General features: G+C 42.1%; 2 protein-coding genes across 3 annotated transcripts in view; both read right to left on the bottom strand.

The window, feature by feature from the left end:
* Nucleotides 1–1,015: 1,015 nt before the first annotated feature.
* LOC139908954 (glycogen synthase kinase-3 beta-like) lies at nt 1,016–15,146 on the bottom strand. Of its 2 annotated transcripts, XM_071895847.2 has the most exons (11): nt 14,853–15,146; nt 8,675–8,760; nt 7,664–7,765; nt 7,219–7,302; nt 6,461–6,571; nt 5,254–5,384; nt 4,206–4,410; nt 3,815–3,910; nt 2,619–2,805; nt 2,275–2,352; nt 1,016–1,966 (listed from the first exon to the last, which is right to left on the bottom strand). In XM_071895847.2, exons 1-11 carry the CDS (start codon nt 15,025–15,027, stop codon nt 1,905–1,907), a joined length of 1,317 nt encoding a protein of 438 aa, XP_071751948.1. In that variant the 5' UTR covers nt 15,028–15,146; the 3' UTR covers nt 1,016–1,904. The 2 variants fall into 2 exon arrangements, with proteins under 2 accessions (XP_071751948.1, XP_071751950.1); XM_071895849.2 differs by lacking the exon at nt 2,275–2,352.
* Nucleotides 15,147–16,608: 1,462 nt separating this feature from the next.
* The window catches only part of cica (capicua transcriptional repressor a), a 49,172-nt gene continuing 41,803 nt past the window's right edge, over nt 16,609–23,977 (bottom strand). Inside the window, exons 20-22 of the mRNA XM_078290236.1 lie at nt 22,628–22,762; nt 20,910–21,035; nt 16,609–19,984 (exon numbers count right to left, since the gene is read on the bottom strand). Of these exons, the coding sequence (XP_078146362.1) occupies nt 19,722–19,984; nt 20,910–21,035; nt 22,628–22,762 (524 nt within the window). The 3' untranslated portion in view covers nt 16,609–19,721. The remainder of the gene's footprint in view (nt 19,985–20,909; nt 21,036–22,627; nt 22,763–23,977) is intronic.

Genomic DNA, 23,977 nt, shown 5'->3' on the forward strand with positions numbered 1-23,977 from the left:
TGTACTTTGCCTACATTAAACATCTAGAATTATGGGGAAAATGTAGATGTTTAACAAGGGCAGGGGATTAAATGGTTGTTTAGAAAATTTTCTTTCAACTATCTCAGGCAATGAAGACTATGATGTCAGGAGAGAGTGTTTTCCTTTTGTCTTGAAAGCTCATAACACAAACCTCAATGAAAAAAAAACCAACAACTGGAGTTTTTATAAAAAAATTTGAATTTTGCAGCCAATTTTAGTGGAATTCCCCTTCAAGAATTTTTGGGAAACCAAGAACTTTCCACTACAGTAAACCACTGCCTGTCAGCAGTCAGGGCCCGCACTTACTGAAGTTGGTTTTCTAAGCCAATGAAGGCCTTAATCTAGGAAACTGGTTTTCGGTCCTGGTCCTCAGGACTCAGAGTCCTGCTGGTTTTCATTCCAGCCATCTAATCAGGGACTGAATTACAGCTGAGACACCAGGTGAATTAACTGGCTGGCAGGACAGAAAACCAGCAGCACTCTGAGCCCCGAGGACCAGGACTGAGAACCATTCATCTAGGATCACTGGTGAGGTTCCGCTTTCACTTTTCCACTTTTCCACTATGACACTGCTTCATATCAAAAGGCTTAACTTCATTAAGAAAATCCCACATACTGCTTTTGCTGAACACAACATCCATGTATTTACCAACAATTTACATTTGACTAAAATGACAAACACATCTATGTGGTGTTGAGCAAGAGCAGAAAATCTTCTTAAGGGGTTTTCCTCTTTACGCTTGATATAATTACCTTTCCAACACACCAGCACCTGAGCCCAACTGGATGTATAAATTACTTTAAAATTACTATTAAAAGCTAAAGACGACCCTCAATCACTGGTCCTCTTCCTAGGAGAAACCTTAAAGGCCTGCTTTACACCTGGAGTTAAAAGGCGGCTTGACACATCTTGATTGAATCCAGATTGATTTTACCTACATTTACAGATAAGTGTAAATGCACTAACAAAGATAAAGGATACATTGACAACTGTGGACAGGTCAGGACACATATTTTAAACTAACTTTTCCATCAAGAGGACCATTTGACAATTTTACCATGTTTTTAGAATAGAAAAAAAAAATGGTTGGATACCTGACACAGTGGCTGGTAGTTTCCCAGTCAGATCTAATAGTTGTATTGTAATGAATCCGCCCAGTCAAATGCTGATAAACGCTACCTGTGACCTACTCTACCAGCCACTCAGGCAGGTTACCACCCATTGTCTGGAGGTACTATTCAATCCTAAAGATTAGATTGGGTTGGTAAGATAATGTGGCTGTTTCCAGTTCCTGCAGCCGTTCTTCTGCCCTGAGTTGAACAATGAATCAGGATTTCTTTTACCCTGATAATCTAATTGGGGCCAATTCTGGTTAAAGTCAGGCAGTGTGCAGTCCACCCCTCACTAACAGGGACGTAAAAACACTAAAAAAACAAAGTGGAGACAGCATGCTGTGTGATCACCATGACGCTTTCAATTAGTCAAATAAATAAACACAAATAAAAAGAAGAAGAAAAATGTCGATTTTAAAAAAAGGTTATACTACAGAGGACCGGCCCCCACTATTGAACCTTCATATACCACCCTAGCAGCACCAAAACAACTGTGTGTGTGTGTGTGTTTGTGATGTGTGTGTGTGTGTGTGTGTGTGTGTGTGTACAACAATCTCCCGCCATTGCGATGCGTTCTAGTTTCCCTGGCAGGTAAAGAACTAATGGTTTGTTCAATGCATGTACAGTACAAAAACAGATGACTGTAACCTAAGAGAGCAAGCAGCATGGAGGAAAGCAGTACTGTGTGTGTGTGTGTGTGTGTGTGTGTGTGTGCGCGTGCGTGTGTGTGTTAAGGGTCAGGCTGGCAGGCAGACAGGTGAGGGGCTGCTTCAGATGCTGTTAAGAGATCCTGGTACTGAACTGTGTTGAGACGAATCTGAACCGGTACCATCTGGAGGAGAGGAGAGGAAAGGAAAGGAAAGGAAAGGAAAGGAGGAGAGGAGAGGAGAGGAGAGAGCGGTCAGAAATAACAGACCTCAAAATGCCTTCAGTGGCCAATCAGAATAGAGTATTCAACAAAAAAAGTACTGTTAAAACATTTTTAATTCCATAGGGTCACTTGTAATATTTGGATTTTTGTATGTTATTCGTTTTACTTTATCCATAAAAGGCAACAAATGCTAAAAAAACAACAATTTCAACAGCAGTAATAACAGCAACAGCAGGAACTATAATTGTAATAAGGTAAGAGTTTCATACCATGGGAAGAAGCAGCTGTCTGAGAGCGTGCGTGAGGAGGAATGAGGGTTGAGTTCAGCTGGGGCTGGATGGACAGCTCTGCAGAGAGAGAATTTGAAATATGCAAACCTGACGAAGCTATGGTGTTGTTCTTAATCTGTCTAATAAAGTAATGGTATGCATGATAGTTGGCCTGGTTTCTCCCCGAGTGCGGTGGACTAGTCTAGATTTGTTACATTGTGTTTCCAGCACCCTGGACTGTTTAAGCCTACGGTGCGATGGGAATGACTACCGTGCATAAGTACTTTCGTTTCTGTCTGTCTGTCTGTGTGTGTGTGTGTGTGTGTGTGTGTGTGTGTGTGTACCTGTGGTGCTGAAGTTGAAGAGCATCGGCAGTTCTCGGCCGCTGGGCAGCCGTGCGTTGGGCTGGCGCAGCTCGTCGAAGAAGGCGTGCGAACAGGCCTCTAGCGGGGAGAGGCGCGTGGCCGGCGTGTACTCCAGCAGCCGAGAGCACAGGGCGATGGCCTCCGGAGGGGTGCGGGGCTTAAACACCTGAGGGACACGACACGAAGAGTTACATTTAAAAACCAGACATCTGTCGGTTAATAAAAATCACACCTATAGTTAAGAAATGACTGATGGCATCAAAGTACAGCACGCTGTAGGTTAAAGTTATGTTATGGGTCACCTTAAGGCCTTTTTTTACAAAGTAGTTACATTTTTGGAGGACTACGGAAGAGGATTAGGGCCACGTGAAAAAATTGAGTTCTGAGATTAAAGTCAGAATTCTGAGAATAAAGCCAGAATTCTGAGATTAAAGTCAGAATTCTGAGATTAAAGTCAGAATTGTAAGAATAAAGTCAGAATTCTGAGATTAAAGTCCGAATTGTAAGAATAAAGTCAGATTCTTCTGAGAATAAATTCAGAATTCTGACTCTAATCTCAGAACTCAAACACATTTTTCACGTGGCCCTAGTCCTCTTCTGTAGAGGACAGAATCATCTGTGTTTTTTTTTTCAATATTGACTGATAAATTTAAGGTACCAACATTTATCCCAATGGATACGGTATATAGTGTGAGTAAATGCTCAAGTGCCACTTCTCCGGGTGTCACGCTGTGTCGGCGCTCTTTAGGTGTCAGGGTTAACAACTGATTTTCAAAAGGAGAACAGCGAAGCACTTCAACTTGCAGATTAAACAGCCTGTGTGGGCTGCAACATGTCCACAGGTCGTTTGCCTCAATACATCTGTTACATCTGCAATATCTGTGCCTTGGTATGCCTCTTTCAGATTGGAACAAATACCTTTATACAGATTACAGTGAAATTTGCAACAATTGTAGAGTTCCCCCACATAAAAGTGTGTTGTCATATGTCTCATATACTAAGTCAGAAAATTCAGGACAGAACAATATTTTTTTCCATATGTTTTCAGAGTCTCTTGTCCAATTCCAGGACTTCAAAACCTGGATACAATCAAATTCATTCAATTTTACACACTTTTCCAGACATTGCAGACCTGCGTAGCATCACTGACTATCAGGCGACATCCAAGTATTTACCTTGGTCCATGGATGGGCTTTGATCTGAGGGAACTTGAATTCTGTGTAGTTTGGGTTCATCTCTCGGATCTGTTCCCTCGTAGGGGTTCCTAGCACCTGAAAGTAGAGGAGGAGGAAGGAGTATGAGCAGTAAAGACACACACAGGCCATCTAGGTACTTGACTGACACTAGGCATGCTACCGGTCCCTCTTTATACCCATTGACGGTATAAAATATTGTGCAAGCCCACACATACGCACTTAATATCTTAACACGCAAACACACATCTCTCTTACCTTGATAATCTCCGCTGACAACTGCCCTAACATCAGTTCAGCAAAACACACTCATCACTTCATTCACACAGATGCGTGACATACACACACACACCTATACCTCCACTTGTCTTACCTTGATAATCTCTACTAGTTGGTCCACCCCGCTGTCACCAGGGAATATGGGTTGTCCTAGCAGCAGTTCGGCCAGTACGCAGCCCGCTGACCAGATGTCGATGTTTGCCGTGTAGTCTGTGGCGCCAAAAATGAGCTCAGGGGCGCGATAATACCGCGAGCAGATATACGATACGTTGGGTTCGCCGCGGACCAGCTGCTTGGCGCTGGGGAAAACAGAGGAAAGCAAATTAAACAACGAAAAGGTTAACGCAAAGAATGGCTGGGGTCCAAAAGTTGGTCAGGGAAAGAAAGAAAAAAGTGAATTATTCTAGAGAAAATGGTATCAAAAGCTGCAGGGTTTATTGTTCTCCTCTTACACTAGAAATACTCCGGTTGACCGCCAGTGTGAAAGGGTCGACCTGAGCAAGTCGACCCGGGCAAAACGATCCTGGTCAAGATCAGATCAGACTTGTTGTCCGCCATATTGAACACAGAATGCAAATACATCTGCTTCTGATCACGTTATACGGTGACATAGCATCATCCTGTGTGCGAGGCTCGGTGTGTATTGTCTCGTATACAGGATGGACCTGGATCAGTGTCCCGTAATACTACTGGGCTGTGAAAAGGTTTTTAGGTACATAGGCACGTCACACAGGCAGAATACTATACTGTAGATTAGATAAAAAAGGGGAAATTATACAACGTTTGGAATACTAATAGCACACAGAATTTTGGATCACAAGAAAAATTGCTAACAGAATGCAAGTTTTGATCAGAGAGTTTTCTCAATACTGAAATCCAACACTAAAACCCATCTGTACAATGACAGAAATGAAAAGAAATTTAAAAGATGAATTTAATATGTGGCTTTTGCTGCACATAGAAAGCCACTGGATCTCTTTAACGGAGAAAGATTATTTCCCAATGACCTCAAATTAATAGCGTAAGTCTACACTGTTCAGAAACGATAACAGATCATCAGTACTTGGTATTAATCAATACGTAAAGTTTAGTCCTCCCTCTTCAGTCGGTGTGGAGGAAACCCATCCCTTTATGCAGCTTACCTGCCAAAGTCACACAGCTTGAGGATGGCAGTTTCTGGGTCGACGAGCAGGTTTTGGGGTTTGATGTCTCTGTGACACACACCCTGGGAATGGATATAAGCCAGACTGCGGAACAACTGGTACATGTACACCTGAGGACGTCACAACATGGGAACAACACCAGGTCAGCCATCCACCCACACTGTCAACATAAAATATGCCAAGCTATGTGACAGGACAGAACTGCCAAATACAACACAAAGTGAATTCCCGCTTATTAGCTGCCAGGATGATTTTAAGACATTGGAAAAATCCTTAACCTGCTATACCAAAAGACTGGGTAGAAATAGCATATTATGAAATCATGTTAGGTAGATTGAATGATAAGAATACAAAGATGAAAGCAATCTGGAAATCACTTTACAACAAGGAAGCTAACTATTTAACTGATAACATCACCCCCCACCCCCTCTCCTTCTCTATCCCTCCTTCTTCCCCTTTCCCCTTTTTTTTTCTTTGCCTCCTTTGTCACAGGAGCTTAGCTTAGTTTTTTTTGCCAGTTGTTTTTTCTTTTAGCTGTTTTTCTTTTATATACTTGGACCAATCAATCAATCAATCAGACAACTGCTGTGCCACCATGACTACACCATGATCATAGTTAATGCCTGTATCTGTACAACACCTGTATACCTGCCAACTCATATTTTTGGTAATCAGAGTTGTAATTTTCCATCACCGTAAGCCATTATGTCCTATGGATATTGCCCTTTTCTAGCCCTTATACAAGGCACATTTTTGTAGTAATGGAATGTATATTACCAAATGTGCTGCTGTATATATTCAACGACAAGCTCCTGTCAATTATTTGTTTTTTTATTTTGAAATCTGAAAAATAAATAAACAATGACAAAAAAAAAGAAAAGAAAATATGCTAAGCTATTTATATTGTGCTCTGTATTACTGTGGTAAGGCTCCCAGTTGGTGGAGTGAAGACGCCCTCTTGTGAAAAGTTTAGGAACAACCCATTGGATAAGCAACATTAATACTGAGACAATGCCAACAGATCTTATTTGGGGAAACTGTCCAACAAAAACAATACAGAGATCCCAATTTAAAATATTGTAAGAATTAATTCAGTACATGGATGAAAAAAAATGTGTAAAAATATGCAGCAAATAAATGATACAGTGGCTGGGGTGGGGTGGGGATCGGTTTAAGAGGATATTACCTTTACATATATGATAGGAATGATGCTCTTGGCCTTGTTAAAATGTCTGGCAACCCTGTAGACCGTCTCAGGGACGAAGTCCAGCACCAGGTTGAGGTACACCTCATCTTTCTACACGGGACAAACAGAAATAGAGTTAAAAAAAAACACAGCGGACTAAGTGCTTGAACATAATTTAACACAATTAGGCGTGCCTGGCCCATCTCAGAACTTGTACCCATTCTTTCCAAAGTGGAAAGAATGGATGTTGACATGTAGGCATTTTGCACTGTAGACTGATACCAAAGGCTGAAGGGTCACACAGACACACATGCACATACACACACAGCCAGCCATAAGTCCTAACCTCTCAAAAACAGAAGGAACACACCAACATTGGATCTTGTTTCCAGTAAGCTTTACTTGTGCAACATTTCAACCCAAAGAAGGTCTACAGCAGGCGATCCAAGACAATGGACTCCTTCCCTTTTTCAGTGTTGACATATTTTTTTTTACCCTGCATCTGAGTCGTGCATTCCCTATTTTTCTCTTCCACAGTCCTAATCTCCTTTAACAATGCTGGAATAATGTGTGAACATGGAGACTTAAAACAAGTTTGTATGAACAGACAACAGCTCCGTTTTCTCTTCATCTAGAACCTGAGTCATACTGTTGTGCTGTGTTACCCATATTTTCTTTAAACGCGGGCTGTAACAGGCTGCAATTCAATTATTCCACTAGAACAATCGAGTCAGAAAATACGACTTAAAATGAAGTACCTTCTCGCCGCTGGAGTAGAAGAAGTAGCGTAGTCTGACAATGTTGCAGTGGTCCAGCTTCCTCATGATTTGTAGTTCCCGATTCTACAAAGACAACAAATTGTAGGAGGGAAATCAAGTAAACAAACAACAGAAGAACTTTGAGAGACAGGAAAAACTCATACATCCAAACACCATACATATAACAAAATGCAGTCAAGTAACATTTTGGTCAAGAACTACCTTCATTGGAATATTAAAAACATGATTAATTATCTTACAAAGGTCCGACTGGAATAAAATATTAGGTCACTTTTGGACAACAAAAGAAACCAATATGGAGAAAACTTCCCCAAAACTCACACATGTAGTCATGAGTTCATGTTTATTTTTTAAGAAAAGGGGCTCATAAGAGAGTGAGTGGACAGATGAGCAGACAATTATAAAGATTATGAGACAGCCTTACCTTGAACCTCTTGTCCTGCAGAACCTTCTTGATGGCCACCATCTCTTGGCTGTCGATGAGACGAGCTTGGTACACCACGCCAAACGACCCGTTACCAATCACCTAAGAGGTTTTCATGGAAGAAGAAGCAGTGAGAGACGCCTCAAGATAGCAACACCATCTCATCAGGTGAAGTGTAAATACAGACATGAAACTTACAGAAAGACTTAAAAGGGGTTACAAGAGGGAACTGGGGTTATAACCGCTGATATATCTAGGAAATGGAGACATCCTCTGTTGTTAGTTTTCATCACTATGTCTCCGTTCTTGCAGCCATTCTACTGTAAATCGTTGACCACTATTGGCGAACATAAGGAACGGCAACAGTATTGACAAGTCTCTGGTACAACCCCACCTGTCAGGTCCCCTTGAGTTACATTGGCCTGTCACTGACACAAACGATTAAGTCACATTTTGACAACAGAGACGAGTAAGTTAGCTAATTAGAGCAGAGATCCAACAGAAACATCTAGTGGAGAGGTAAAGTATCACCATGTTAAATGCTGGAATAATAATAATATTGCTTTGTCATTTGCTTTTTGGCTTGAGAACGAAATGTCTTGTGATGCCGGTTGCTCGCTTTTAGCATCGTCCTCCATCGTTGAGCCATTGAAAATGTGTGTGTGTGTGTGTGTGTGTGTGTGGGTGGGGGGGGGGGGTGTCTTGAAACTCCGGTGGGTGGGGAGTTTAGTCAGAGTACGTGCCAAAAAGTGAGTTTTGAAAGCCAGAAGTCTCAGAACCTGCTGAAGTAATGGTTTGAGTCATTGGTATTGAACAACCCCAATTAACCCCTCAGATATTTTACGGTCATTTTGTGCTGTGGGGCAGTAAAAATCGTACTTATTGCCCCTTTAATTGAGCGGTATTACTTTACAGTAGCAGTTCAAGTCGTAAAGTCGTTGTTCTTATGCAGATAAGGACCGAGCTGCCTATGATGACACCGTTCACTCCTGGTTTTCCTTCCTTGCTCACCTTGATGTCGGTGTAAGAGACTTCCTGGGGGCGGTCCGGTCCCTGCCCGGGTGTGGCCACAACCGTCGTCACCTTCCCACTGTCTCCTAGGCAACAAGAAAGAACAAGGTCAATATGAGGTCAGGGGATGCAAGTAGGGCTGAAACTAACAATTATTTTCATTATCGATTATTTTTTCAATTAATCGATTAATCATTTAGTCTATAGAATGTAAAAAATAAATGGACAAATGCCCTTCACAAGTTACCAGAGCCCAAAGTGATTCTTAAAATGTCTTACTTAGTCTGACCAGCAGCCAAAAAACCCCCCAAAGTATTCATTTTATAATGATATGAAATGGAGAAAAGCAGCAAATCTTAGCATTTGTAAAGCTGTAACCAGCAAATGTTTTGGTATTTTTACTCAATTATCAGAATTATCATAGACTAATTTTCTGTTGATCAACTAATCGATAAATCGTTTCAGCACTAAATGTAAGGACACATTGTTACAATACAATAAAAAGCTGAGATGAAATCAATGAAATATCTATGAAAAACAATAAGTAAGCATGTTTAAGTTGCCTGATAATTATTTCATGCTTTGAACTCTGCAGCTCAGTTTCTCCTCCACTCTCTGTCTTCTAGGTGGGAAATTCAAATGGAGGAGAAGGTTGAATCTCATTGGCCAAGCCGCTCCTTAATTTGACTCTTGGCTTCCTCTTTCTGTTCTTTCCTCTTAGCCATTTAAAGTCCTCTAAAGTCCTCCAACAGGTCTATAACTGAACCTAAACGCCCCGTAAATTTTCCCTACAGTAGCTTCTACATTAATAAATTAAATTTATCACTATCCTAGGACAATGTCACATACATGTCGTTTCCTAAACTGCTGGTTCTAAGTTTCATGAACTGTTGCAAAACCATGTTATGTGACCCATTTAAAAATCAACATTTTACCATTATATCACAGTTAAGAATAGGGATGTCAGAAGCCTCTTTTTTAATCCACTCTACTCTGTTTTTAAATGAGGCACTGTAGTTTTGAGCAATAGCAGGTTATATGTTAATTGCCTTAGTGTCAAAACATGTAAAGTTACGGAGAAGACTTAAAGCTTGAACAGATTCCCTCTGGCTCCTCTCTGGTGTCTCCAGCTAGAGAGCGTGGCCTAAACAATACTCCTGACATTCAAACCAGGATATTTGCTGCAGCCAGCCTTAACATCTGGGTCATCTCTCCACTGGCCATTTGAATAATTAGGTTAATGGTGGCCTAGTGAATGCATGTCAACTGTATGAAGCCTCCAAGGAGGGAGAAAGGAATGGCAGGGTTCATATTCAAGACACTGTGGCTAATTAGACTGGGAATGAACCAAAAAATAGGCCAACCGGCTTCTTTTTCCTGAAAAACTGTGTTTTAAGTGATAACAGGCTTCCACACAAGGATTATTCTGAAGTTTTCATGTCTAGCCAGCTGACTACTTGCTCACTGCCAAAAAGCATATGGCAGAAGAGTCTGTAGTCATCAGTAGGCTGCAGCAGCACATACAGGCCGACAACCTGTAAACACACAGACTTCGCACTGGTGACTGGTAACAACTTTGCATACCCCATTCTGATTATCCCAAACAGTCTAATGCATTTTAAAATTTAATTCTTATTCAAGACCTTAACTTCTTGACTGGATTTAAAGATTCTGGTTTGTCTTCAATATGATGTAAGTGGAATCCAGCTGCTCAATATGTCAACTCTATATTTATCACTCTATAATCGAAGAATATTATTCACAACAAAAATATCAATATGAAATATCAGATAGTCATATATTTTAAACACTATCTGCTCAGTGTCTGGGCCCCTATTCTCAAGCTTCAGATAGCTTATCAGGGTGTCCCATTTCACATATCTCCATTATGTCTCATATGATTGTACTTGTATTTTAACTGATTTGTGAATAAACTGAACTGAACTGAATAGTTAATATATAGTTAGAATATATGCTATAATAGCATGAAAGACTTTTCAGGCATACATAGAAAATCCTACCTACAAGATTGTTTTTTTCATATTTTGTGTAAAACTAACAACAACAAACAAACAAAAAAAAAACGTTTCCAGTCCGACCACCAGCAACCAGCTTCTGTAAGTGTTTTGAATGACTTCACGGGCTATGAAACTTGTCTAACCACATAGAAAAGCCTAAATTTAGCCTAAATTTTGACTTTCAGTATGCTTAAACTCTGAAGGTGGACTAGAGAGGCTTTTGCATAACAAGAGTCACAGTCTAGTCTGTAGTTTTGTTGAAGAGTTAAGACATTTAACTCTGTCTGAGGACCATGTAGCGACGAGCCTCCATCCACCCGGCCACGCATCGCTCTTACCGGTTTGGGGTCAATTCAAAATACAATCTAGACTTAATTATCCCCGCAGGGATATGCTGCTGGTCGGGTAAAGTGTTCATGCTATTTCACACATTACTGCCAATGTTGAATGTGTTTTGTTTAACCTACCTCACCACCTTTACATCACACTTATTTTACTGTGACGTCCATGACGATTTTATTTAAGCACAATAGTTATTTTTTTAAGACAAGAAAAAAACCCCAAAACAAATCAAATCCCTGTCTGGGAGTCACTGTAACCAACACTGAGGCTTTGTTTTTCTGCTGTTGTCTGGCATGGCTGTGTGAATAAACATCCCATTGTTTTTAAACTACACTTGTCTTCATTAAGCACAACAAATAAACATAAAGCTTAATTATTTGTCCATCTGTAGCAGGGTTTGAAATGAACACCAGCCACCAGCCAGGTGCTGGTTAATTCTGGTTAATTTTCTGCTCTACCAGCCACCTTACAAGTTAACCAACCACCGTTTGGGGATTCATTTCTATTCTTTCGGCTGGCCAAGGAGTGAAAGTGGCTAGTGAATTCTGGGATCCCTTAGCCAATGTGGCCAGCGGATGGAAAAGTCAGTTTCCTACACTGATCTGTAGTGCTTAAATAATGGAGCAGCCTTTTGCCGGCTAGCTGTCATCGTGCTGTATCACCATCATCCTGTCCATGTTCACATAAGCAGCCTAGCATGACACTTAACACTTTGTTTACCAAACGCGACAATGCACTTACTGATTTGGCACTCTTACAACCAGAGCTGCATGTCCTGGGGTTAATCTGAGTGTGTGTGTGTGTGTGTGTGTGTGTGTACGCTCATATCCATACACACACAGTAACTTGTCCTCAGAAACAAAAGTGTGGTGGTCATCCAATAGGCGCGTTGGCGATATCTGTTACAGTTGTACCATGTTGAAACATTGAGGCCTGCAGAGTGACCGGGTCACCGAGTTCTCGAACACTGACTGGGTTCATTCTCACACACACACACACACACACACACACACACAGGTGGTAAAAGGATAATATCTGTGTTTTTTTAAGTTTGTGCCAATCATCTAGGTTGCTCCCCTCTCCTTTACATCATTACATTCTTCCTGTTTTTTCTGCACACAGTCAGTGTCGTTGGAGATATCAGGCTGGTTTTCCTCCCTTCAGAAGAAGCCATTTGCTGCCATTGAATATTATAGAGTATGAAAAACAACTTCCACAGTTGTAATACAGTAAACATGAGGCCTTCATTTGGTTTGGCCAAAGTTTCTGTTTTATCCTTATTTCATTGTGCCTGAGTTGAGCGTTTTCACATCAGTGGGCGCGTTACGTGATGCTCTGCTTCCTGTCAATCAGCTGACACCCACAGGGAAGAAATGGAAGTTTCCCCCAAAAAATACCCCTTCAAAAACATATCGCCTTACCAACTTTATTGTCACACCCATGTCTTTATATTTAGGGTGTCTTTGTTAGCCGGGACAGCAGTTATATTTGTCTTCACATAACAAATAGGTAGTATTAATATGCAGGAAGGTGCTTCAAAACCTAATCAAGATCACCTACTCTATAGGGGGAACCTGTGGTGTAAGCATTACGTTTTTACCATGTATTGTTCTTGAGTTATTGTGTTCATAAGAATGTGTCGAGACAGAGACAGAGACAGAGACGGACAGACAGACAGACAGACAGACAGACAGACAGACAGACAGACAGACAGACAGACTCCACCATGACGACACAATGTCCGGCATACCATACACCACGGTGGCGGCACATAAAAAAATCTAATTACATACGGCACGCACTGCAAAATGACTGGAGGGAATAAGACGCAGACAGAAGTAAAAGGGCTATAACTCTAAATGACATCGGTATTCTCCATTAAGTGTCATTCCAGGATACTGTCACCTCCTCACTCCCTTCACTGATCTGACAACACAAGTCTGGGCTTGTCAGCTCCTCCAGGTTTAGCAAAGTGGGACGTTCACACCAGCCGCTAGGACGCAGGAAAGTTTTGGCTATTGCCGCGTTCACGTCACATCGGTAGAAGTGAAAGAATGGGGTGACATCTCGTTGCTATAATATGGAAGCGTTCACATTATTTTGTTGAAACGGCCACATCCAAAATTATCTTTATTTGCGAATTTAAAATCCACCATAAACAAACTGCAGCAGATATTAGTCGCTTTTTGTAAGTAGACTTGACTGTATTATTGTGACTATAATTGATAATTTTGATTTTTATCACCTTGGATGGCTGACATCGGTGGATTCACTTCAGTGTTTACCGCTTGAGTTGACACACTTCCCCACTTCATGATGCCTAATGTGAGATATCGGAGTACACTAAAAAATTCCACACATCCCAGTTATTACACCTTACCCAGCAGGCAGGTTGTAGTTATGGAAAATCCGACATGACTTGAACACGTCTGTCTCGTAGGTTTACCTATTGCTACCAACTACATCAGCAGGTAGGTAACCAACTGGATTACTGATCCACCAGCCATTGCAGGGGGGTTCAGTAGTTTTTGCCTTGTTGTTTAGGTTTACATTGGAGAAAACAACATGACGCCTAGACCTGGAAAGCACATTAGATCCCCAAAGATCAGTTCTGGTGTAAAAGACTGGCCTCAGGTCAAGTGGAGAATTTTATAAAAAGGCAGGACAACTCAGTAACTCCTAAAAAATTATTGGGAAATATCTTCCAGTGCTGTTCATCATGGAAGATCATTGGTTGGTATGGCAACACACCATCCTTAACACTCCATGTCCAAGTTTAATTTTACCAGTTATTCAAAATGTCAAATCACATAATTCTTTTTCACAAATATGTGGCTAACTGGGTTAATCCTGCCTCTGGAAATAGCCCCCAGGTCTCCCACACTTGAAAACGCATCAGTCAGTCAGCCAAAAGAGCATCTTTCACGGCCAAAGGAAACATTTCAGCTTAAAAGGCCTCAGGCAGGGTTAGTCTGCTGCAAGGGAGAGGAAACAGAGGCCACACTCCTTTGAACTGGGGATGACCTCCCATACGGGCTCTAATATCAAAGTCCCACACCACTGCCTGCTAATGGATGATAAGGTTAGGATTAATACACACACACACACATACACGGATCCCTGCTTACACCTGTCACCATGGTGATAAAGAGGCACAATAAAATTCCATTTCAGACAGAGAAAACCTACTCCTTGGCATCCAAGCCAGCAGCCCGGCTCTTGTGCAAGATGTGCATCACTTGCATCCTCCAGGCGTCGGCCACCTGCTGCTAAGCCTTGCCCCACCAGTGACCTTGTGAAAAGACAACTTTCCGCCCAGACCCCTCACCAGGCGAGCCAGACTAACGTCGGTTAGCTGCTGCACTCTCAACACTCACAAAGGAACACTGGATGCAGTGCTCAAGTTGAAGTATTTGAGTCTAGCTTAGCTACAAGGAACAACAGAGTACATTTCCTTGCAGACTCGCATTGAGCACACTGGCAGTCAAATCAAAGTGACACTTAATAACCTCAGTAAGTTAGGTTATTCGTCAAGTTGGCTAACGTTACACCAGGCAACAGTGATGGCCAGCGAGCTGCTTAGCTGGATATTGGTAGCGTTGGATGAGGAGCCAGAAAACATACAAAACAAGTGGCTAACGTTAGCTAGCTAGCACGCTAACGTTAGCTAGTTGGTTAGCCAGCAAAAAGAGAGCAGTAAGGACTTTCCTTTAGGTTGTAATAAATAACACTGGCATATACTGTCGAGGTAAAACTGACGGATAATTTTGCTGGAAAGACAGAGTGCAACACCAAGCTGGCGGCTAGCTAGAACTTACTGGCAAGCTTTAGGTTGGAGCATCCTGACGAGCTGCTGCCCGAGGCCTGCGGGACCCCGGACTTTCCTGTGCTGCTCCCCACGGCAGCGGCTGATCCGGCGGACGCTGCGGCGGCTCCTGGAACACCTGGCGGCTCAGCAAACGAGCTGGTCCTGGGCCGCCCGCTGCCGCTCATATCTCTGTGCAGGGGTCACGGGGCGGCGGGGTTGGGATTCACTATTTTCGGCCAAAGTGACTATTAATTATGAATATCTGACAGCGAATTATCTTGGAAAGAAACACCGAGAGATACCGCTCCCGTTGCCGCTGGCTGTCTGGGCTGATAGCTGCTGCTAGACACCTAGAAACGGACCGCTCGCAATGCCACCTGGGAGATGAAGTTCGAATTAGCTGTTGCTTAGGTTTCCTTCCCTGGCTTTTACAAATCAAAACAACTACAATTGTTAAATGACATAACAGTGGATGTAGGCCAGAGAAGGGGCAACAGTCACACAATATATTTCCATGCAAATGATATGTCAAGTTTATTTTTATCTTTATTTCTTTGTTTTGTTATATCTGAAATCGATTTAATGTTTTTTTTATTTTCTTTTTCATCCATTCACCTTGGCAAAATAGACATGTACATGTCATACAAATAAAGTAAGTTCAAATTAATATGCCAAGAAGTTTTAGCATGCAATTAAAAATACCATATCAGTGAGTTTACCATATCAATGAAAAATTACCAGCCACCTTATTCTAATGGTAGTGGAATTGTTGTTACATTATTAGGTAGTGTAGTTAGTCCATTTAGCACATTGTAACTTTGTTTTGAAAACTGCTTTACTACTACCACTATTACTACTACTACTTATGATGATAATAATAATAATAATAATAATTATCATAATTATCATAATAATAATAATAATAATAAGACAGGAGAGACAGGTCCACATCATTTTCTAAAATGCCTTCACTGACACTTGCACAGGTTCAGAGGTGTGATATTGTTTAAATCTTCAGCTGGCTTGGCTATAGGTGAAGGGCTTGCCGGCAGCTTACTCAGTGTGAGGTCAGTGATATGCCTTGCTTGGGGAAAACAAAGTGCTTAAGGGGCGCAGGCCTCTGGGTTTATCTGGGATTAGAAGTGGGCAGGTCAGTGCCACTTCCAGCTTCTCACAGTGTGTTTGCTGATATGGGAGAATTGACCAGGTCCCCTCACCTTAACCCACCTCTCACCCAATATGACCTGAATGTGAGAGGCTACTCTAATCCAATAAGCACTCCTATACTTGATAAAGGCCGGCTAGACGAGCACACATATGTTCCAGGGATTTGGGGTTCGAGCCTGCTGGGTCAAGCTGGCTGCATCTCCAGATCCTCTCCATTAATCTACAGACAAATTCTGGCAAGTGAGGACAGTTTTGCATCAGCCTAGGCTGAATGATGCTATTCCCAGGCCTCCTCTCTGTTTGTTCTTTGCATCCTCCTTCCCAAAGGAAACAAATAATGGATAAAAATATGTTTGTTTCTTCGTAGCTCTTCTCTGTAGTCTCTTCCAGAGCCATGTGGGAGGGAGAAAAGTCAAAGGGAGGGGATGCAAGGAATCATGAAGTTGTTTAAGCTTTGAGACAGTGGATGAACTCAATAAGATAGACTAGAAACTCTACAAACACACTAGAACAAGTATACATTCTGGTCATACAGTCAAAAATTCAAAAACACTCTGGAGAAATTGAGGAATCTGAAATAAATTCAAGGACCAAAGACGTTGTGTTAGGTCTTTAATATTTTCAATATTTAGTTTTTTTTGTTGTTTAGAAATATTGCACATGGTCAACATGCCTGTTTATGAGATAACACTCACCTCGCTCATCCTAAAACTCCTTCTCCAAAGTAAGGACAGTTTATTTTTAAGCACAATCATACAGTGTACACGCATACATGTGTGTGTATGTGCGTATGTCTGTGTGTGTGTGTGTGTGTGTGCGCACGCATGTGATTGCACATGCATGCAGAAGGACACATTACAAACCTAACCCCAAAGCAATGTGAATTGATAGTCTTCTATTACCTGTGTGTATTATTTTTTTAAATATATATTTATATGCATTATATATCCTGAATATATATGTTATATATATCCTGAATCAACTGGGTTTGATAACAGTCAAGATGGTGGACAAAATAGTCATGGTGACTATAAAAATACTGCCTCTAGAGTAGAATATAGAATGTAGAATACGAGGAAGGAAAAATATAATATCGATAATGTTGTCGTGTGGTGAAAGAACGAGAGGTTGGTCATGTCAACACACTGCCTGCATGTGCCCAAACATACACACACGCCCAGACACAGACCTATATGCACATATATGGAAATATATATATTTTTTCACACATCCAACTGTATACAGAGAAATAAAAGAGATACCCATAATAATAATAATAACTACCCCCACTCTTCACCAAGGAAGCAAAGAGCCAAAAAGTGCTATTCGAAAATTTGTCTTTGACTTTTAGTAAGTTATGCTCTCTATCTCTTCAACAATAACAATAATTGCGTGATTCTTCTTCTGTTTGTTTTTTTTTTTTTGTTGTTTTTTTTACCATAGTTATAGATAGTATCACAACAGCTCATTCCTCTGACTGACTGACTGACTGCACTGGATTTAATATCTATGGCACAGAGCCTTCCCCCCGAAAAAAACAAAAAACAAAATAACCCACCCATTTCCAAAAAAATAAATGTCCTATTGCACCATTTTATGGGAAAGGATAAAGTGTCGAGAAGAGAGGGAAGAGGGGAGGGCTCCAGAGACTGCCCTCCAGGGCTGGTCTAGGATCTGCTTTCCCTGAACTAACCCTAACCAGAACCATCCTGAGCTACATAGCGCTTGACCCTGGACCAGTGCTTAAGGGCACTTTCTAACAACACTTGAGAGGGGGGGGGGGGGGGGGGGGGGGGGGAGAAAGGAGCAGGAGGGGGGGAAGGAGTGAGGGGAAAAGGCAGGGAGGACGAGGGGAGGAGAAAGGTGGTTGATAACATATGGAACAAGGTTATTATTTTTTTTTCTACTAAAACAATCTCTAAAAACAATACTTTCCTGATTTAACTTGCGGCGTCCCCAGACGAGAGGAGCCGCACAAATTGTGCAAACACCTGATTTCAACGTTTTTACAAAACGACAAGCCCCGCCCCCCCCGTCCCCACTCCGCTGTGTCTGGTGAGAAATCGTAGGGGAGGGGAGGGGGAGAACGGCCCCAAGTACAATTATAAGTAAGGGGGGGTTGGGGGGGAGGGGGGGGGCACAGACTGACTTTGTCCCCTTTTTTGAAGTTTTTTTTTTTTTGTTGTGTTTTTTTTATGCTGGAAAAGAAACACCATAGAGCCACGAGAGAAAAACAGGCCACGGTAAAACTGGTTATTTCCACGGCAACGATAACAAGAGAAAGCAACATCATATCCACTGGGTGATTCAGAGACGTTTGGTTAAAAATTCTACTTTTGCTCTCTGTTGGTAAGTTCTTGTTGTTGTTGTTGTCCTTATTCACTATTGTTATCTGACTTCCTATTGGTGGAATACGAATCTTCCAGCCAATGAACATCATCCAATTTCTTCTTCTGCCTTTTCTCTGTGCTCTGTCAGGAGCTAGTCAGTGTCGGGCGTAACGTTGATTCTTCCAAACCTCACAACCAACAGTCTTTACATAATCTCTTTATGGTGCCTGTCCACACAGGATGGGGGAGGGGGGGACCCCAACATACATACAGACATACATCATCAGCTCCAGCCAATGAGGACTCAGTCTGTCAAAATGGCAATAACTGAAGGTGCAAAGATTGGTCACACTGAGTCCCAACTCCCGCCTCCTTTTTCTTTTTCGGGAGCGAATAGTATTCATGCTTTGAGTTTGTCTTTTTTTTTCTTACTACAATCACTAAAAACTGTGCAGGCCAATGGCTTGGTCAGACCAGGGTTGACTGTGTGTGTTTGTGTGTGTGTGTGTGTGTGTGTGTGTGTGTATGTGTGTGTGTGTGTGTGCTGTCTGTCTTGCAGCATCGAGGGGCTGTGGAATATCAGTGGAGGTCGTTGGGGTTGTATTTGTGTCCCGACCACTGTGCTGAGGAGTGGAAGGGGAGAAGGAGGTCAAGTCAATGGCATCTGAGGGCTGGCTGGCTGGCTGGCAACAGCAAACTGCATCTGCACAACAAGTGACAAAGTGCCTTTGTGTATCATGGTCCTTGGTGGCGGCTCTTGGGGACTGCCAACCAAGAGTAACAGTCTGATTTGGTAAGGATGTGTGCATGTATGTGTGTGTGTGTGTGTGTAGAGTGTGTCTGTGTAGGATCATGTGCATGCTGGAGATTACATATGCACCAGGGTTTTTCTTGTGTGTGCATGTGTTTGCGTATGTATATGTATGTATATGTGCGTGTGTGTGTGTGTGTGTGTGCCAGAGAGATAGAGAATGTGTACCACAGAGTCTGTGTGTCAAACTACAAACTACTGTACAAATGTGCTGAGAGCAGACCTGGGCAAACTATTCGCTGAAATTATTCTGGATACTTGGGGAAAAAACGAAACACAAGGGGCACTTGACTCATCATGTCTTGCAAGTGATTCGTCCACTTTTGAGGCTTTTTAAATGTCTGATGAGACAAATCAAGCGCACCTCGAGTAGTTCAAATATTTGTGACCGTATTCAAATGTATTTTTGCCCAGGTCTGGTGGAGAACAGCGCCAGTAGAACGGTTCCACTGGAGCCATCCGTAGTCCTGGTTCAACACATACAAGAACATGCTGTGGGGATGACACTCCTCGCTCTCTTCTTCTCTTCCATTCTTCTTCTCACTTTCCCGTCCTCTCCGTCCTCTCCAGCCTACGATCCTTCGCTTCTCGGCTCCTCGGGGCTCTGCCCTTTGTCTCCCTGCAGCTCCGCCCCTCCGTCCTCCCGGGCCTGCTGATTGGAAGAGGAGCTGTGGGGTGGGGCGGGGCCGACCTCGATCGACCCTCCGGGCTCGAAGGTTCCGGGCGTCGCCGTCTGCATGATCTTCTGCCGGACTTCGCGGATCTTCAGCTGCAGGCACAGCTTGGTGGGGAAGGTGTCAGAGTAGCGTGCCTGGAAGGCAGCGGTGGCCTGGGCTGGAGGGGGGAGGGGGGGAGGGGGGGAGGGGGGAAGAGGGAGTGAGGGGGGGATGGAGGAGTTGTTATTTCATCTGGATGACATTATTACCATATATCCAGCATGGTATCACTCTTTAAAAGGGCAATAAGTGAGATTTTTACTGCCCCATAGCACAAAATGACCATAATATATCTGCAGGGCTGTTGATCAATACCAATGATGAAGTAATCAATGATTACTTCACCACTGGAACTGTGCCAGTGACCAGTGCAGGAGGAGAGAACTTCTATCAATGTTGCTGCAATTCCTACTGGTCAATACCGGTCAATAATGGTCATAGATTACATAATGCCTTGGTAAGTTTTGTATGTAACTCTGACATCAAGTGCAATATATTGTCCAGTATAACAATGTACACTACCAGTCAAAAGTTTGGACACACCTGATTTAATATACAATGTTTTTCATTCTCTTAAAGCCATTTTGATCTAAAGGCTTACGCTTAAATGCTTGAAATTTGTTTCTTAGACAAATATAAATAGTGAAGTTGATCCTGTGTATGAATTTCTTTCCAAAGCCTTTTTGCCTTTCCATCAAGGCAAAGGGCGGCTACTTTAAAGAATCTGAAATATAAGATCGTTTTGATTTGTTTTGGACTTTTTTGGTCACTGCATAATTCCATTTATGTTATTTTATAGTTTTGATGTCTTTACTATTATTCTAAAATGTGGAAAATAGTAAAAATAAAGAAAAATGTGTGTCCAAACTTTTTTTCTTTTATAGTTCATTACAGCTACCGTAATAGGCCCCTACGTTATTATTTGATATATATTTGTTATATGGCATAAATGAGAAGACAGCGAAGACCAGAGTGCAAGATTTCACACACTTGGCCAACCACCGATGACCGATCAGAGCGGGGGATGCTGGCGGGGGTTTTACCTGAGGGGAAGAAGCCGTGTTCTTGAAACAGCTGCATGACGAGAGCCCGGCGCTGGTCCAGGGTTCTGCGCAGAGAAGAGTAAGGAACCCGGTCCAGCTCTCCTAGGACATCCTCTGCCTCGGTACCTGGGGGAGCGAGGAGAGGCATCACGGCACTGCTGATGAGCCTTCGCATTCATTTGATTTATGGGGATTTTACAGCAATGTTTAGCTTTTTCCCCCTGTTGTGATTAGAGAGGCAAGATCTACTCACGTCTTTTAATCAAGGCTTAAGACCTTTTTATCTTCACTGTCATTTGGTCATTGGTGGAAAAAGTACTCAGATCCTTCACTTAAGTAAAAGTAGCAATACCATAATGGAAAAATACTTCATTAAAAGTAAAAGTTCTACATTCAAAAGTTTACTAGAAAAGAAAAAGTATGTAAGTATTAGCAGTAAATTGTACTTAAGTATCAAAAGTAAAAGTACTCATTCTTTCAGAGTGTTAAATTATTGAAGCATTAACCTGTAAGAAGTATTTTAATGTTGTAGGTCTAACTGCTCCATATACTTGTATATTGTATGTTTTGCATGTAAAACCTTATTCTGCAAAGTAACTACTAACTCCAGCCGTCAGATAAATGTAGTGGAGTAAAAAGTACAGTATTTCCCTCTGAAATGTAGTGGAGGAAAAAGTATAAAGTCTCACAAAATGGAAAAAATGTAGTTTCCGTTGATGCCCTGAGCCAGATTCGGACGTTTCACCCAAGCGCTCTTATTGTGTTTATTCTGTGTATTTTGTTTATGCTGTAGTTTGTTATTAACATTTAATCTTTTTGTTGGCCCGCTCTCTGCAGCCAGTGCACACCTGACAGTCCTGGAAGGGGGATTCCTCTCTGTGTTGCCCTTCCCAAGGTTTCCATTTTTTTTCCTACTGAGGTTTTCCTCATACGCAGTTGAGGGTCTAAGGTTAAGGGGGGCTATTTTCATTTATTGTTTTCATAATGTGGGCGTTGTCAAGCCCTTTGAGACTGTAACAGTGATTAAGGGCTCTACAAATACTTACTCTACTTAACTTGCATATTGAATAATAACACTAAACTAACAATGTCTAAACTAAATTAAACTAAACTATATCAGGAGACTTTTGTCCTTGCAGTCTTCCCACAAATAAACACAGAAAATATTTCAGTGTTTCAGAAGATAACCATCCACATGTGACCTATATACTGTATATATAGCTCCTGGTTTGGGTTGATTGAATGTGCTGAAGACGGCCACCTGACCAAAATGTTTGCTGAACTCCACCTTGCTCCTTTTGCACTTTTGGAAAAGCTGCACAAGGCAAGACTTTGATGTAAAAATGCACCCGTCTCATCAGCCCAAGTCACTGTCACATTACATGATTTCTGGATTTGTAAGTCAAACAGTTTCCTCTTGCTGCCACTCGGGGCTGCCAATGCGCAAAATTGCATTGTGCAGCTTAGAAGTGCAATGAATGTACAATCTCTCTTAATAAGAAAATGTTCAGCCTTGTTGGATAGAGTGTATGTTTTCTACTTTTTTCTATACTTGTATCAACTGAGACCTACCTACAAAAAAATGAGTGAGCTTTCCAGAAAATCTGCTGCCCTAAATCACACCATTGTGTCCAAACTAAACCCAGGAAATCTCTGTAACATCCTGCAATGACTGACGGCTGCTGCAGCGGAGCAGTTCAGCACTTCGGCTGCTGTACCTGCTCTGTCGAAGGTGAAGATGTCTCCCTCACACTTGGCGGCGCTCTTGGGGGTGTTGGGCTCCGAGCTGCAGCTGGACAGACGGCGAGTCTTCCTCCTCGGGGAGCTGGGCTCCTCTGCTGTCGGCTCCAGCTCTGCCGGGGGGGGGAGCGGAGAAAGGGAATATGGAGGAAGAAGAGGGAGAAGGGGGAGACATGGGGAAAGAAGACGTGGGGAAAGAAGATGAAAGATGAAGAAAGGGCAATTTGGGGAAGATGAGAAGGTAATAAAGATCAAGGAGACAGAAGAGATGGGGAGAAGAAGGGGGGGGTGAAAAATGAAGAGAGAGAGAAGAGAGAGGAAGAAGACGGTTGATTAGAGGGGGGATGAAGGATAAACGAAGAGAAAACAGGAAGGAAAGGGTTGAGATGGAGAACCGGGGGGAGATGGGGAAAATAAGAAGAAAATGGGGTAGAGGAAGAGGAGGGGTGACGAAGGGGCAAATAGGGGAAGAGATAATGAGTCGTACAGCACAAGGAGAAGATGGGCAATGAAAGAAAAAAGAGAGGAAGAAGCAGAATAATAACACAAGGAAGAGATGACGGGAAAAAGAAGGTGCAGTAGAGATGGGGGAGCAAGTAAGGAGAGGCATTTAATTACAAACTAGATATCCAAATCATTTACATTCTGCGCTCTCCATTAGAACAGGTTCACTTGTTGTATTTTGCTTGTTATACAGCAAAGAAGATCCTTGTTTTTGAAACGTGCGACACAAACAGAGTTCATCAGTTCTACGTTCATTAGTGTGCTTGCCGTAGGCAGAGCACACTCTTACTATCTTGCATACTTATTATTCTTTTTAGTGTGCTTGCCGTAGGCAGAGCACACTCTTACTATCTTGCATACTTATTATTCTTTTTATTAGTGTGCTTGCCGTAGGCAAAGCACTCTTATTATCTCACATACTTATTATTATTAGTGTGCTTGCCGTAGGCAGAGCACACTCTTATTATCTCACATACTTATTATTCTTATTAGTGTGCTTGCCGTAGGCAGAGCACACTCTTATTATCTCACATACTTATTAGTGTGCTTGCCGTAGGCAAAGCACACTCTTATTATCTCACATACTTATTATTAGTGTGCTTGCCGTAGGCAGAGCACACTCTTATTATCTTGCATACTTATTAGTGTGCTTGCTGCAAGCAAAGCACACTCTTATTGTTACTGTCGGCCATTTTTATTATTATTTTTCCGCCAAAAAGTTTGGCACGCTACTCCTCCTAGTTTTTACAGTGCATACACATGTGAGACATCAAAACGTGCGGCCCATTGAGGAATCGTGTGCTATTACTTTTCTAAGAGATGCA

The sequence above is a fragment of the Centroberyx gerrardi genome, chromosome 19 (assembly GCF_048128805.1).
Source record: "Centroberyx gerrardi isolate f3 chromosome 19, fCenGer3.hap1.cur.20231027, whole genome shotgun sequence".
In the NCBI taxonomy this organism is placed as follows: domain Eukaryota; kingdom Metazoa; phylum Chordata; class Actinopteri; order Beryciformes; family Berycidae; genus Centroberyx; species Centroberyx gerrardi.